Genomic DNA, 17103 nt, shown 5'->3' with positions numbered 1-17103 from the left:
TTTATGTCAAATAAGCTATTTTAGTGCTAGAACTGTGTACGGCGCAATTGAATAAATGTAGTGTCAAATACTTTTTACGCTATACAAGTGTACTTGAATTTATATTTAACAGAAGGTGATATTAATTTAGGGACACAGTAGTAGCGTAAAACTTCCATTAGTTGTTCATCTGACATCTGAACATCTGACTCATGCATGTTGGTTGTGCATATCTTTTACATACAAGTCATCACAATCAGCTTATGATGCTGTGAGATGGAAGCAACATTAACGTCTGTCCTACTGATTGTCCGTCATTATCCAGACTTGTACGGGGTGGTCTCCTACACTTTCAAACGTAAAACATTAAAAAATTCAGGGATTGTTCCTCTCGATAGTTGTGAATGTGCGAATATAATCATCATACGTTAAACATTATGCAAGTTATGCCCTTTTTCAAGTTATTATTTCTGTGACATTATTATTTTTAATTTAGACTATATGCATGTAACATATTGTGTACGAATACGACGCAGTGAAAACTTTCCTTGTAACATGCTACATTTACTTCATCATGTTCATGCGACGTGTCGGGAGGGGGTGTGGTGTGTGTATTCGTTATTAGACTGAAACGCTCTAGTATAAACTGGGCTCGCAAAATCTTAAAAAAAGGTTTTGTATATATCAAAGATAAAATATTAAAAGCCCATCAACACTCAAAATCAACGAATATTTCGTACAATATTTCGAAAAATAAAGTTAACACATAAAAAAATCAATGTCCCTTATACCAATAGCCGAAATTGCAACGCTAGATGTGGTCGGGTAACAGATGTAACAAGCAAATTCGTTGAATTGATATCCCCCGCCAATATGCTTCTGGACACTCATACCAAGTTTCAATGAATCCACCGAAGCACTTCCAAGATATGGCTCCGGACGGACGGACAACGCCAAAAAATATCCCTCTTCCTATGGTGGGAGATAACAAGGTACACAATCCTCATTTATTGTGAGACAATATAAAATATATTCGACACGTGTTCATGTACCATGTAAGTGTGTCGTATGCATAGATATCGTTGCGGGAAATTATAATATATTGTGCCACAAAAAATCTATGTTACCATACCACATCTAGCGTTGAAATTTTTGCTATTTTCATGGGTTTAATAACTGTATTTTACAAAATATTCGTTGATTTGAGTATTTATGTTACTTAAATCAATGTATATGTGTATTGTTGGTGCTTTAGTATATATCTGTAATAAATGTATTGTCTTAACACGTGAATATTTTTTATCTTCCGCGATGTTGTTATACAACTGGTTGTCCTAAACCTTTGTATATAACCATTACACTTGCCTGTTACATTTTTAAACAAGAGCTGTCAGAGGACAGCGCGCTCGACTATTCGAGTGCTTGACAGTATAACGCAAGCCATCATGGAGAGGGGGGGGGGGTATAATGTGGGTGTGTGGTCATTTAATAGATGATCTTTCAAAAAAAGGAAAAAAAAAAAAATTTAGGGGGGGGGGGGGGGGATTCTGGGGTGGGGCATGGGGGATGGTTTGGGTGGAGTCCATTGTGGTATGTCAGGTAAGTGTTGTTTTGTCAAAGTATGAATCAAATGTGATCATAAATAAAGAAGTTATGGCAATTTAAGCAAAATGTTCAATTATCTAAGTATAAAAGGGGCCATAATTCTGTCAAAATGCTTGATACAGTTGTCTGCTCTTGTTTATAGATTGGGGTCATGTTGGTAAAGAAGTACCGGTATGCAAAATATGAAAGCAATATGTCAAAGGACATAGCAAATATTTGAGGCGGTACACAAACTTTAACATAGATTTATCAATAATATGCATATTTTAAGTATAAAAGGAGCCATAATTCTGTCAAAATGCTTGATACAGTTGTCTGCTCTTGTTTATAGATTGGGGTCATGTTGGTTAAGAAGTACCGGGGTATGCAAAATATAAGAGCAATATGTCAAAGGACATAGGAAATATTTGGGGTAGTACGCAAACTTTAACATAGATTTATCAATAATATGCATATTTTAAGTATAACAGGGGCCATAATTCTGTCAAAATGCTTGATACAGTTGTCTGCTCTTGTTTATAGATTGGAGTCATGTTGGTAAAGAAGTATGCAAAATATAAAAGCAATATGTCAAAGGAAATATTTGGGGTAGTACGCAACCTTTAACATTTGCACGCTAACGCAAACGCCGGGGTGAGTAGGATAGCTCCACTTTATATATTTAATATATAATAGTCGAGCTAAAAATAACCCTCGTCAAGCAAAAATGGGTCTTATGTCATATGGTCTGGGACCCACCCTGTCCGCTCACGAGTACGAAACCGTTACATGACTATAGCAGACATGGTAGCTACTGACCAGACTGCGTGAATGTGCAGACTTGAGTGGCCGCATATGGCATAAGATCCATTTTGCATGACGCACCTCATTTATTAATGATGTTGCTAATTGTATGACTCGAAAACGCAATGTTCACTCGTAAATTAAAAACCCTAACTTATTTGGCCTACTAAGGCAACATGCTGTCAGCTCGACAAGTAACAATAAAACGCACTGATAATGTGAAAGTCGCTCCCTATGTAAAAATTCTATTTTAACGTATCTAGTGGTAACACTCTGAACATACATACGCATCAATGAACGTCCAGTGAACCACAGTCCAAAGAATTTCAATTAACCCATATATGCCTAGTGGACTCTCCCATCCTCAATTGGATCAATTTATTTCCAACATTAGGGATTTCTAGTATACTTATTTCTATATTTAGAATATTTCTTACAGCAATTCCTTTAAGCAAACTGCGCAGACCCTGATGAGACGCCGCATCATGCAGCGTCTCATCTGGGTCTACGCTGTTTGCCAAGGCCTTTTTTCTAGACGCTAGGCATAAATGGGTTAATTGGGAATTTTTATTTATACACTTGGTAGCCGTTCTCGACATGAATTAAAGCTACTGCTTATTAAGAATGACCTCTTATTTATAATTGAACTTGTTCTATCCACTACTCCATAAGATCTCATTCATTAATAAAAAATATGCAAGTAAAATATAGAGAAAAGACGAAATAAATGGTATTCATGTAGCTACTTTACTTCACTTGCAATACTTTTCACAAATGCAGTATATTAAATATATTCGTACAAGGTCAGAAGTAATGTTATTGATTGCATTGTGTATATTGTTCTCTTGTATTCTATCTAAGGCGTGGAGATTCAGCATGAATAAGATACTTCTAGTTTTCCATTTAGTTATCTTTGTGCTGAAATTTTCATGAATTACATGAACACAGGTATTAAAATCAGATTAACCTTATGCAAAGATATTCATAAATACCTGGGGACCTCGACACAACAAATACAATAGGAATTAAAACACAAATTCAGCTGGCTAAAATGTGTTTTATTTATTCATGCATACATTTAAAAAACAACAGTTTACTAACTGAGCTCTGAAAGACTTTTAAAAAAACTATCAAAAAGAGTACTAGATTTGAAAGACAGATATAACAAAGCATGAAATAAGAAAAAAATCCACTTAGAACAAAATTTGGGAAGCTAAAGAATGTACAGAGGGCACACTGTTAACAAAGTGATCTTGCTAAAAACTAAAATGTTCCGAAGTAACCAGAAAGGCTTCAATTCATATGCATATGAATTGCAGAAAATTGGTCTACATGTTTACAAATTATACAGACAAATCTTAGACTGTTCTTTATTTGGTTTCAATAGCCTTTCAATACACACTTGATTTAAACTATTTTTAAAACTGGAATATTGCAAGTAAACATATGGCATGTGACAGAACACTGTTTAACTATTCTGGCTTTAGATGTATTCCTAGGATGGTATATATAAAGAATCTTAGTTGAAACTTGAGAAACAATCTTACAATTCTCATTTTTAATTAAGATTTTGTCACAAGCAAATATGCATTTTAACAACTTTATAAAATTACTTCCAATATAAAACTAAAAAAAAATAATTATCATTTGATTAGCTTTTAAACAATTGCGTAGTATTTCAAAATCATTTTTTTTTACATTTCTTTTAAACTAAAATGCATGTGAAAGTTGGTAATTACATGCCATGTCTTTGCCTAACAGTTTTCTGCTTATGTATGCAAGTTAAGAGAAAACGTTTATCAGAAACAAAATTGTACAAAGCAAGTTACAATACAGTAAGTTCAAACTCAAACACAAATAAGCTGCATTCCACCATTTAACACATTCAATCATTCTGGCACAAACATGTTGCTATCATATGGATACAACAGTAAATACATCTTCTGTAAAATCTTTTTTAAATTTGCAAAAATGCTGATGTGTTATTTTTCAGAACTAAATTTTCTGAAGATGTATGTTTTGGATATTATCAAACACTTTTAATTTTATGCTCAAGGCCTTTTCCCCCCATTTTTGTGAAGCCGTCTTCACCCCCTTTTTTGTGAAAAAAGTCGTAAACTGCTCAGAATTGTAACAAAATAAGTCAAGAACATTTCCATCTTATGAAATTTTGAGTCATAAACTTCTCTAAATTGTGAAAATTTGAGTCACAAACTTTTCAAATTTGGGGAAAACTGCCATTCTCAGCGAAGAAAAAAAGCCCTGTAGAGTAGTTAATTAACTGATTGTTTCTTTGCAAGGCAATTATTCAACATCTGAAAACTACCCAAACGTAGAGTAAATTATCGATCCTTGATAAAAAAGTACTTGTTTCTCTTAACAGAGTATACAACCACATTTAAAACAACCAATCACTCTGAAAAACAATGGTCATATTTTGGAATACTGCCAATTAACATTTATTTGAGTACGAGTCACATTACTGGTAAGTATCATGTTTCCTTTGGTCTTAAATCAATTTTATATAAACAAAAAATATTTGAATACATATATGAGTATACTGTTTTTAATCCTTTATTCATTATTCATTTCACACTTGTGTCTTTCAAAAAACCTACTAGAACCAAAATTCAAATCTTTATTAATATATTCACTGTGATGAAAGCACGAAGGAAAGATCTAGAAATCTTTTAAATTACTCATGGAATTAAGAAAAAAACAGTCCAGATGTAACATTCACTTCACCCTTTCCCCCATAAGAAGCAAAGTGAAAATGGCTTTTGCAACCAGCATAAAACCAGAACAGCCTGCAAGTAACTCACAGTCTGCTCAGATTTTATGCTGTTTGCTGCTCATCAGTAACTAAGGGTTGGAAATGAAGCCTTTAAAACTTGAATTTAGTAAGAAAGGTATTAAATTCAATGTAACTTTTTAAAGGACAAAACATGAGTCAAAATACATACCTAAGGGGTAAAGGGTTAGCTTTTGGAACTACATTTAGAGATAGAAATAATTAGCTTTGCAACAAACCAGTCAAGCAGGACAACATTCATACCTGTGTAATAAGCTAGACATTCCGAAGTAGTTTCTTAATAACCATTTGGCCGTCCATGAAAATGATTCACACAACCGAACAATAAATACATGCACATCTACCCCATCTTTAGTTGGTATTCTCTATTCCTTCATTTTTCACTAAAGCATATACAATCATGCATTTTCGTAAGTTCTTGCAGCATTCTATTTCTTGAAATCTATATTATTCTGAATATTCAAGAAAGCGAAAAATACTCAACATTTATAACTGCTAATTGTCCATATTTTCTTTTATTAATATTTTGACTGGTTCTCCCAGAATTTTCTCTGGACAAATTAGACCATGAATGATAAGATCCATTGCAGCAGAATTATTCGGAATGTCTGTTTGCTTTAAAGCACAAAGATTTCGAAACGAAAGAAACATTCCACTATTAAATAGGAATAAATAGCTTATATTGGTTACACAACTACGGTCTCAGCCACAAGGAACAATCACTCAAACCAATGCAATTAAATAGGTTTCAATATTTTAAAACTAATATGTTTCATTAATTTTTATTTATGATGGTTCATTTTAATTTATTATCAAACACAATTTTTTTTTTTTTAGTGTTTTCAAAACAAGGTGTTCAATTTATCAGTATATCAATCAATGTTTTATTTTAATTAATAGTTGAATTTCAAGAGTTAAGTGTTTTATCATATCCAAAGATCAGTTTCAGAGAATGTCCAAATCCTGTTTTCTTTGAAGATACTTTGTGGATATAATCTTAAAAACCTTCCCCTGTACTAAATTTCGCGGATAAACCCAAAAAAAAGCCTACATGTATTAAAACCAGCCCTTAAAGTGCTCATCATATCGCACAAAGTATCTTCGATGAAAACCTTAAATGCTTACTTTGATAAATGGGTAGATGAAGAATGAGTATCACTTCAATTTTAACAATATCAATCAACAGACTATAAACTTGTGTGTGCGTAACTTTGCAAAATTTCAAACCCGCTATAGATGCAATCTTATAGCCTTGCTCTGGATGCCTACATATAACATCATATGAATTTTACATCAGAAGCAAAGATTTGAAGTACATTCCAGATGGAAACCTTGGCATCCTAGTTAAAATGCTTAGTCTTTACAGAACATAATAACATAATTATGTTTGTCCACACATGTTTGTGTTCTTTTAGGTGGGTACTGGAAAGCCTTTTTTCCCACCATTTTGTGTGTCCTCAGTCTGACGTTCTTCCGCGATGATCGGCTATGGCCGTCCCAGACGCCAGCAATGTCAGATGGATGATGTTGATAAAGGTGTCCGCTACAGCTCAACAACGGAGATAATGGTCCCACCCACGATTTATAGCTTTATTGACGCGTGCCCACCCATGTTTCGCGAAGGTAGTGACGGTTCCGCGATTTGACCGCCATCTAGAGCCCCTATTCCCTGGCGCGTATGTAGACAGGGGCCTGGTTGACCCCTGCTGTGCCCTCCCTCCCTTCCCAGCGCGATGCCCGCCCACCGAGGTCCGAAGTAAGGTTATGGAGAGATCCCTCCCACCTCCCGCCCTTGATTAGAGGTTTACCCAGTTTTTCCCCGCGTCTGAAAAAGAAATAAAATCAACACTTCAGATCATACAATTTTTTTTTAGTATCTTCAACATGTATAGATATTGTATTGTTTTCTCATAGAAAATATACTACTCAAAATTTGCTAAGGATCACTTTTAATTTTCACATTCTCTTTTAATTTAATTAAATTTTATTTAAATTGTTATTTTGCAGGTTTTGATATTAGAATGTGTTTTTTATTTTATTTTTATGTATTGATTTATTATTGAGGCGTGACGCTGGCTGAATCTAGCTAGGGGTGAACTTCAAATTACACATACTATCAAAAGTGATCCTTAGCAAATTTTGAGTAGTGAAAATATACTACTCAAATTTTGCTAAGGTTCACTTTTTATAGTTTGTGTAATTTTAAGTTCATTCCCAGCTAGATTCAGCCAGCGTCACGCATCAATGATAAATCAATACTTCAAAATAAAGTCAAAAACACACATTCAAATATCAAAACCTGCAAAAAAACAAATTAAATTATATTAAATTAAATTGAAGATAATGTGAAACTAAAAAGTGATCCTTAGCAAAGTTTGAGTAGTATGATGAGTGCTCTGTAACATACATACCATTACAATTCCAAACTTATATTTCAGTAATTCTGCAAGGTCTCAGCCGCAATTTTAAACGTTGGGTGCTTAACTGTTTAACTTGTGTTAAAATTGTAACTGCTAATTCCTTAAACTATATATAAATCAAACTATCTACAAATCACATCATTTAAGTGGAAAAACCAATCCTTGTTAACCCCTTAAACTTGCACTTTTTACAGCCTGTTTCTTAATGTTCATACTAAACATGTTGTAGCCATGTCTTTGCAAGATTACCCAGTGAGCTGAGAACTCAGGTTAATGCATAAAGCGTTGTTCCAGACAAGCCCATGCAGTGTGCAAAGGCTAATAAGGGACAACATTTTCTGTTTCAATGAAATTTTTCATTGAAAGAAAGTCTCTTCAAAGTAACAATCCAGTTTAGTCGGAAAGCGTCATCCCTGATTAGCCTGGGAGGACTGCACAGGCTAATAGTGGATGACATTTTACTCACATACATTGAGCCCAGTTTAACCGCAACAAGGTTTATTTCAATTAAGCAAGTTACTTACCCCTGGACCTGTCACACCCCGTAGTGCTGTGCGAGTCGTTCCCGAAGTGGGACTGGAAACTGGTCTGAGAACTTCTTCCAGTTCTCCTCTCCAACCTGGTCCTTGAACCCGTGCAAGATCTGCAAAGTAACAAGCCTTGGTATGGGAAAACTGGCCTGCGTGTGCGTAAGGTGTCATCTGCACAGGCTAATCTGGGACAACAATTCACACACATGCATCAAACCCTGTTATACTAGAGTAAGACTTGGGTGGGAAAATATTTCAAGACCTGCAAAAAATAGATAAAAGTGTTTAAATAATGCAATATTTGCAGAGAAATTGATAAATATATGAACATATTTCAAGGTCTGCAGACCTTAGAAGGTTTTTCTAAGATTTGGCCTGGTGACCTTAAGGATTAACCTGTTTATTACATTAGCTTTATTTCAAAACCTGAATTATTGTAAAGGGAAACATGCAACCAAGTTACATCAGGATTGGATGACAAATGTGGCCCCTAAACTGGTAACAAGCTAAAAGTTGATGCAGCACACCAGACATGGGACACTGCATGCCACCAGACATAGGAATAACAAGACTATTGCCAAGCAATATATGTCCCCAACCAGCTCCACCATTGTAAGAAATTACACCATTGTCAGATTTATATATATATTTTTATATATTTGTTTCCATAGCAACCAGAATTTTTTACGTAGGAGCAAAATATAATGACGTGCATAATGTCCATATTGCCATCTATCCCTGTTTCAAGTTTCATGAAAAAATATGAAGAACTTTTAAAGTAATCGCAGGATCCAGAAAACTACCTTTTTTTAGCAGTATTTCTAGACACATGCATGCCAAATATCAAGTTGCTATGTGAAGGGACATAGAAGTTATGAGCGTTTTTCGAAACCTAAATGCAAGTGTGACAGAAGGACGGAAATGCAAGTGAGACAGAAGGACAGAAATGCAAGTGAGACAGAAGGACGGACGGTCTGATCACTATATGCCCTCCTTCGGGTGCATAAAAATATTACTTATATCTAAGAGCAAGCAACTAGTAGACCCACCTTATAGAACATCTCTTTCAGGTCAGATTTAGGATGAACCCATGAGGCGACAGCATCACAGAAGAAGATAAAGTCTTGCACAACGCCCCCTGGATTCACGCTGATCATGTGACACACGCCTCTGAACGCAGAGTCCTTCTCCTCATTGTCACGGATGTTTCGCAGCGATGTGCACCTGCGGGTAACAAATTATACATGCAAGGCTTTTTTCACTGAAAAAATACCAAGTTTGGGGTCTACTTCCAAAATAGCATTAATATCTTTTCACCCAAAAATCAGGTTGGAAAATTCCCAAATTTTGGTTGAATTTTGTAGATATATTATGTACTTATAAAGTTGTAAAACCATTTTACTAATTGTTTGTACAGAATTTTATATTTTATGTAATATGTGGGAAAAACAACAACATTAAATTTATTTATCCTTACTTATACATTTTTTAAGTTAAGGTCAATAATTGTGGATGAAATAACCAATATCACATGTACAAGTCATATTCCTAAAATGGTGTAAAGGACTTGAAATAACTTATGTAGGTTATCATCAAAGAAAAACTGATGTAAAGCATCCTAAGGGATAACAAGAGCACCGCCTTGCGGGTGCAGACCGCTCATCTATTTTCTTTTTAAAGGTGAAGGGACTCTCATTTTCAATCACAAAGGAGGGAGGGGTGGAGTGAAGAGCGGTGCATTGTGTGGGGGTGTGGACATTTATTACATTTTCTTCCAAAAATGCGAAAAAAAGGGAAAAAAAATCGCGGGGGGTGGGGGGGGGGGGGGGGTGGGGGGATTCTTGGGTGCGATGGTTGGACGGTATTTCAAACATAAAATAATAAAAATAAATATTTGTGTTTTTTAACCGTTTCATAAAAAAAATTGGGGGGGGGGGGGTGAGGTGGGGGGGTATAGTGTGAGGGTGTGGTGGTAATTTGTGAGATGATCTTAAAAAAAAAAAAAAAAAAAATAGGGGGGGGGGGGGGATTCGGGTGGGGGGAGGGGGGGGGTGGGGGGGGGGGGATTCTTGGGTGCGATGGTTGGACGGTATTTCAAACATAAAATAATCAAAATAAATAGTTTTGTTTTTTAACCGTTTAAAAAAAAATTGGGGAGGGGGTGGGGGTGGGGGGGGGGGGGGGGGGTATAGTGTGAGGGTGTGGTGGTCATTTGTGAGATGATCTTAAAAAAAAAAAAAAAAAAAAAAAAAAAAATAGGGGGGGGGGGGGGGGGGGGCACGGGCGATGGTTTGGGTGGAGTCTATTGTGGTATGTCAGGTAAGAGTAGTTTTGTCAAAGTATCAATCAAATCTAATCATAAATAAAGAAGTTATGGCAATTTTAGAGAAATTTAATAATTTGACCTTGAGAGTCAAGGTCATTCAAAGGTCAAGGTAAAATTCAACTTGCCAGGTACAGTAACCTCATGATAGCATGAAAGTATTTGAAGTTTGAAAGCAATAGCCTTGATACTTAAGAAGTAAAGTGGATCGAAACACAAAATTTAACCATATATTCAAAGTTACTAAGTCAAAAAAGGGCCATAATTCCGTAAAAATGACATCCAGAGTTATGCAACTTGTCCTTTTACTGTACCCTTATGATAGTTTGCGAGTGTTCCAAGTATGAAAGCAATATCTATGATACTTTAGGGGTAAAGTGGACCAAAACACAAAACTTAACCAAACTTTCAATTTTCTAAGTATAAAGGGCCCATAATTCCGTCCAAATGCCAGTCAGAGTTACATAACTTTGCCTGCACAGTCCCCTTACGGTAGTTAGTAAGTGTTGCAAGTATGAAAGCAATAGCTTTGATACTTAAGGAATAAAATGGACCTTAACAAAAAACTTAACCAAAATTTTCAATTTTCTAAGTATAAAAAGGGCACATAATTCTGTCAAAATGCACGCCAGAGTTATCTAACTTTGCCTGCCCAGTCCCCTCATAATAGTAAGTAAGTGTACCAAGTTTGAATGCAATAGCATTGATACTTTCTGAAAAAAGTGGACCTAAACGCAAAACGTAACCAAAATTTTCAATTTTCTAAGTATAAAAAGGGCACATAATTCAGTCAAAATGCACGCCAGAGTTATCTAACTTTGCCTGCCCAGTCCCCTCATAATAGTAAGTAAGTGTACCAAGTTTGAATGCAATAGCATTGATACTTTCTGAGAAAAGTGGACCTAAACGCAAAACTTAACCGGACGCCGACGCCGACGCCAAGGTGATGACAATAGCTCATAATTTTTTTTCAAAAAATAGATGAGCTAAAAATTGAAGCTCGATAGAGCTGTTGAACATTATATAGGCAACAAAAACAGTTTAAACAAGAAACCATCGGAGATGGGTGATGCTCCCCAAAGGTTTTTTTTTGTAACAATATTGCACTATATATTCAGATAAAAGGAAACGTCTTGAGGGCACAGTAGTTGGGGAGGACAATAATTTTTGTATAGAAAATTTCAAAGGGCCATAACTCTGTGAAAAATCATCCGACCAGAACCCGCTGATAATATGCACATCACCTCTTGGTAGTGAAGCTTCCCATAAAGTTTCATTGAATTCCGGTCATTTGTTGCTGAGAAATAGCCAGGACAAAAATTGTGCACGGACGGACACACGGACGGACAGACGAAGCAGCGACTATATGCTCCCCGCAAAATAAATTTTGGGGGAGCATAACAATGTCTAAAGAAACAGTTGAACATAAAATTGTACATTAATCAAGAATTATTTGGCCAAAAACCTTTTTCATGACTTTTGGCTTTTAGTAGATAACAAGAAAGCGTCAGAGACGGGTGATGCTCCCCAAAGGTTTTTTTGGTCACAATATTGCACTATATATTCAGATAAAAGGAAACATCTTGAGAGGCATAACTTTGGACAAAATATTACGATGGATGGTTTAGCAACTGAAAAATTTCAAAGGGCCATAACTCTCCAAACAAGAAACCGTCGGAGACGGGTGATGCTTCCCAAAGTTTTTTTTGTCACAATATTGCACTATATATTCAGATAAAAGGAAACTTCTTGAGGGCACAGTAGTTGGGGGGGACAAGAATTTTTTTATAGAAAAATTCAAAGGGCCATAACTCTGTGAAAAATCATCCGACCAGAACCCGCTGATAATATGCACATCTCCTCTTGGTAGTGAAGCTTCCCATAAAGTTTCATTGAATTCCGGTCATTAGTTGCTGAGAAATAGCCCGGACAAGAATTGCACTATATGTACAGTTAATGGAAAATTTCAAAGGGCCATAACTCTGTGAAAAATCATCCGAACAGAACCCTCTCTTAATATGCACATCTCCTCTTGGTAGTGAAGCTTCCCATAAAGTTTCATTGAATTCCGGTCATTAGTTGCTGAGAAATAGCCCGGACAAAAATTGCACTATATGTACAGTTAATGGAAAATTTCAAAGGGCCATAACTCTGTGAATAATCATCTGAACAGAACCCGCTCATAAAATGCTCATCTCCTCTTGGTAGTGAAGCTTCCCATAAAGTTTCATTGAATTCTGGTCATTAGTTGCTGAGAAATAGCCCGGACAAGAATTGCACTATATGTACAGTTAATGGAAAAATTCAAAGGACCATTACTCTGTGAAAAATCATCCTACCAGAACCCGCTGATAATATGCACATTTCCTCTTGGTAGTGAAGCTTCCCATAAAGTTTCATTGAATTCCGGTCATTAGTTGCTGAGAAATAGCCAGGACAAAAATTGCACTATATGTACAGTTAATGGAAAATTTCAAAGGGCCATAACTCTGTGAAAAATCATCCGAACAGAACCCTCTCTTAATATGCACATCTCCTCTTGGTAGTGAAGCTTCCCATAAAGTTTCATTGAATTCCGGTCATTAGTTGCTGAGAAATAGCCCGGACAAAAATTGCACTATATGTACAGTTAATGGAAAATTTCAAAGGGCCATAACTCTGTAAATAATCATCTGAACAGAACCCGCTCAAAAAATGCTTATCTCCTCTTGGTAGTGAAGCTTCCCATAAAGTTTCATTGAATTCTGGTCATTAGTTGCTGAGAAATAGCCCGGACAAGAATTGCACTATATGTACAGTTAATGGAAAAATTCAAAGGGCCATTACTCTGTGAAAAATCATCCGAACAGAACCCGCTGATATTATGCACATCTCCTCTTGGTAGTGAAGCTTCCCATAAAGTTTGATTGAATTCCGGTCATTAGTTGCTGAGAAATAGCCCGGACAAAAATTGTACACGGAGGGACAGACAAAGCGGCGACTATATGCTCCCCCCAATTTTTTTGGGGGGAGCATAATAAATCATCTTACCAGAACCCACAAATAACATGCGCATCTCCTCAAGGTAGTTAAGCTTCCCATAAAGCTTCATTGTATTCCAGTCAGTAGTTGGGGAGAATTAGCCCGGACAAGAATGTACAGTTTATAGAAAATTTCAAAGGGCCATAACTCTGTGAAAAATCATCCCACCATAACTGGCTGATATGCACATCACCTGTTGTTAGTGAAGCTTCCCATAAAGTTTAATTGAATTCCCATAATAAGTTGCTGAGAAATAGCTCGGACAAGAATTGCACTATATGTACAATGGAAAATTTCAAAGGGAAAGGGCCATAACTCTGTGAAAAATCATCCGACGAGAACCGGCTGATAATATGCACATCTCTCGGTAGTGAAGCTTCCCGTAAAAATTCATTGAATTCCCGTTAGAAGTTGCTGAGAAATAGCTCAGACAAGAATTGCACTATATGTACAATGGAAAATTTCAAAGGGCCATAACTCTGTGAAAAATCATCCGACGAGAACTGGCTGATAATATGCTCATCTCCTCTTGGTAGTGAAGCTTCCCATAAAGTTTCATTGAATTCCGTTCATTAGTTACTGAGAAATAGCCCGGACAAGAATTGCACTATATGTACAGTTAATGGAAAATTTCAAAGGGCCATAACTCTGTGAAAAATCATCCGACCAGAACCGGCTGATAATATGCACATCTCCTCTTGGTAGTGAAGCTTCCCATAAAGTTTAATTGTATTCCGGTCATTAGTTTCTGAGAAATAGCCCGGACAAGAATTGCACTATATGTACAGTTCATGGAAAATTTCAAATGGCCATAACTCTGTGAAAAATCATCCTACCATAACCCGCTGATAATATGCACATCTCCTCTTGGTAGTGAAGCTTCCCATAAAGTTTCATTGAATTCTGGTCATTAGTTGCTGAGAAATAGCCCGGACAAAAATTGTGCACGGACGGACACACGGACGGACGGACCGACAGACAAAGCGGCGACTATATGCTCCCCTGAAATTTTTTTGGGGGAGCATAATAAATCATCTAACCAGAACCCACAAATAACATGCGCATCTCCTCAAGGTAGTTAAGCTTCCTATAAAGCTTCATTGTATTCCAGTCAGTAGTTGGGGAGACATAGCCCGGACAAGAATTGCACTATATGTACAGTTTATAGAAAATTTCAAAGGGCCATAACTCTGTGAAAAATCATCCGACCATAACTGACTGATAATATGCACATCTCCTGTTGGTAGTGAAGCTTCCCATAAAGTTTCATAGAATTCCCATAATAAGTTGCTGAGAAATAGCTCGGACAAGAATTGCACTATATGTAAAATGGAAAATTTTAAAGGGCCATAACTCTGTGAAAAATCATCCGACGAGAACCAGCTGATAATATGCACATCTTCTCTCGGTAGTGAAGCTTCCCGTAAAGTGTATTGAATTCCCGTTATAAGTTGCTGAGAAATAGCTCGGACAAGAATTGCACTATATGTACAATGGAAAATTTCAAAGGGCCATAACTCTGTGAAAAATCATCCGATGAGAACTGGCTGATAATATGCACATCTCTTGGTAGTGAAGCTTCCCATAAAGTTTCATTGAACTCTGTTCATTAGTTGCTGAGAAATAGCCCGGACAAGAATTGCACTATATGTACAGTTAATGGAAAATTTCAAAGGGCCATAACTCTGTGAAAAATCATGTGACCAGAACCGGCTGATAATATGCACATCTCCTCTTGGTAGTGAAGCTTCCCATAAAGTTTCATTGAATTCCGGTCATTAGTTGCTGAGAAATAGCCCGGACAAAAATTGTGCACGGACGGACAGACCAAGCGGCGACTATATGCTCCCCCCCAAATTTTTTGGGGGAGCATAAAAATGTAAGCAGAAACAGTGGAAAACCCAAGATTAAGATAAATAAATAACAATATTTTAAGTAAATGGCTACAAACTTTCTAAAAAGATTATTAACATATTCAAAAGCAGAGAATTTTTGCATGTTTTTTCATCATTATAGATAATTTTTTACCCATGGGGGTAAATACTCCCACTTTTCACTGCATGGGGGTAAATGGTCAAATTTTGCCTTGCTTGAAAAGTGAAGGGTAATTTGCTAAAAGTAAAACAAGAATATAGCCGGGGTAAAGACACACTACTTTAATCATGTTAAACACAGTAAACCATCAACTATGTGTATTCCTTCACAGTAGTAGGTTTCTTTAAAGTGTTTTTTTGTTTTTAAACTGCCCTTGGTTTATTGGCCCGTGAGCCAAGGAAAATATTTTTGCTAACTTTCAACAGTTAAGTGTGTCCTTTTGTTTTGAAAACAGAGAAAATTCAATCATTCAATATTGGCAGTACAATGTTTTTACTCTATACAACTTTTGCTGTATACAATGAAATCAATTTTACTTTGAGAAGTAATTAGTTTTGGCTTCGAAGAAGCCATGCTGACCTTTTCATGTAAATAAACACATAAGCGTTTGACTGTTTGTTAAAAAAATCAATACTTAATTTACCATGCGTCTAGATGATACAGAGTATACACACCGACTGGCAAACTATTTTTACAATCCAGCGAACTAATTAGCTCTAATTTGTACGATAACCAGTCTCACATTTTGGCGAAAGACAATCAGCTGTTTATATTTTTTGTTTAGGTTGTACGCAGAGAATTTACATCATTTGCATAAGTCCAGATTGGCTTGCTTAAATGAACGCACAGAAATGATAAATTGAGCGTATCTTGATATTTTTAATGCGTATATTACGCTGATACGCAGCTTATCTAGAACGCTGGTTTTTAAAAAATTTCCAGTAATTATTTCTACTTTGTTAGCACAGATTAATACCAGGGGTTTAAAACATTGTCTTTTGGGGATGTAAATAAGGATATTTAACCTTAAATTAATAAAAAACACAGACACAACACTACTTTAAACCAAGTACCAACAAACACAAGAGCTGTCAGAGGACAGAGCGCTCGACTATTCGAGTGCTTGACAGTATAACGTAACCCATCATGGGGAAATTGTTCATATTCAATGAGGTCAAGGTAATATAGTCATAGTCTAAGTGGAAGAGGACCATAATTGAAACATATTGATCCCTTATGGTTTAAAGAAGTTGTACTCTATAGACGATTCTGAGTTCAGATATATTTTCCACAATCAATTGAACATTTGTAAAGACATAAAACAAAGTAATAAGATTTTATTTCAAATTTGATAGCAATAGCTAGAGTGGGATGGTTGGACCGTCCTTCAAAAATAAAATGAATAAATACTTGTTTTTTGTCGTTTTGTCATTGGGGGTTGGGGTGGAGAAGGGGTATAATGTGTGTGTGTGTGTGGGGGGGGGGGTCATTTATTAGATGATGTTTCAAAAATAAGAAAAACAAAAGGAAAAAAAACATTTTTTTTGGGGGGGGGGGGGGCTGGGGGGTATTCTGGGGTGGGGCGTGGGGGATGGTTTGGGTGGAATCCATTGTGGTATGCCAGGTAAGTGTTGTTTTGTCAAAGTATGAATCCAATATGATCATAAATAAAGAAGTGATGGCAATTTCAGCAAAATTTATTAATCTGACCTTGAGAGTCAAGGTCTTTCAAAGGTAAAGGTCAAATTCAACTTG

The 17103-nt window shown here is 36.2% G+C and overlaps 1 protein-coding gene across 1 annotated transcript in view; it reads right to left on the bottom strand.

The window, feature by feature from the left end:
* Positions 1 to 3410: 3410 nt before the first annotated feature.
* Positions 3411 to 17103, bottom strand: part of LOC127862992 (transportin-1-like) — a 48155-nt gene continuing 34462 nt past the window's right edge. Inside the window, exons 21-23 of the mRNA XM_052402307.1 lie at positions 9179 to 9353; positions 8124 to 8242; positions 3411 to 7004 (exon numbers count right to left, since the gene is read on the bottom strand). Coding sequence (XP_052258267.1) covers positions 8135 to 8242; positions 9179 to 9353 — 283 coding nt within the window. The 3' untranslated portion in view covers positions 3411 to 7004; positions 8124 to 8134. The remainder of the gene's footprint in view (positions 7005 to 8123; positions 8243 to 9178; positions 9354 to 17103) is intronic.

Source organism: Dreissena polymorpha, chromosome 16 (assembly GCF_020536995.1).
Source record: "Dreissena polymorpha isolate Duluth1 chromosome 16, UMN_Dpol_1.0, whole genome shotgun sequence".
NCBI lineage: Eukaryota > Metazoa > Mollusca > Bivalvia > Myida > Dreissenidae > Dreissena > Dreissena polymorpha.
Note: the sequence above shows the minus strand (reverse complement) of the source record. Positions and strands in the feature narration are given on the sequence as shown.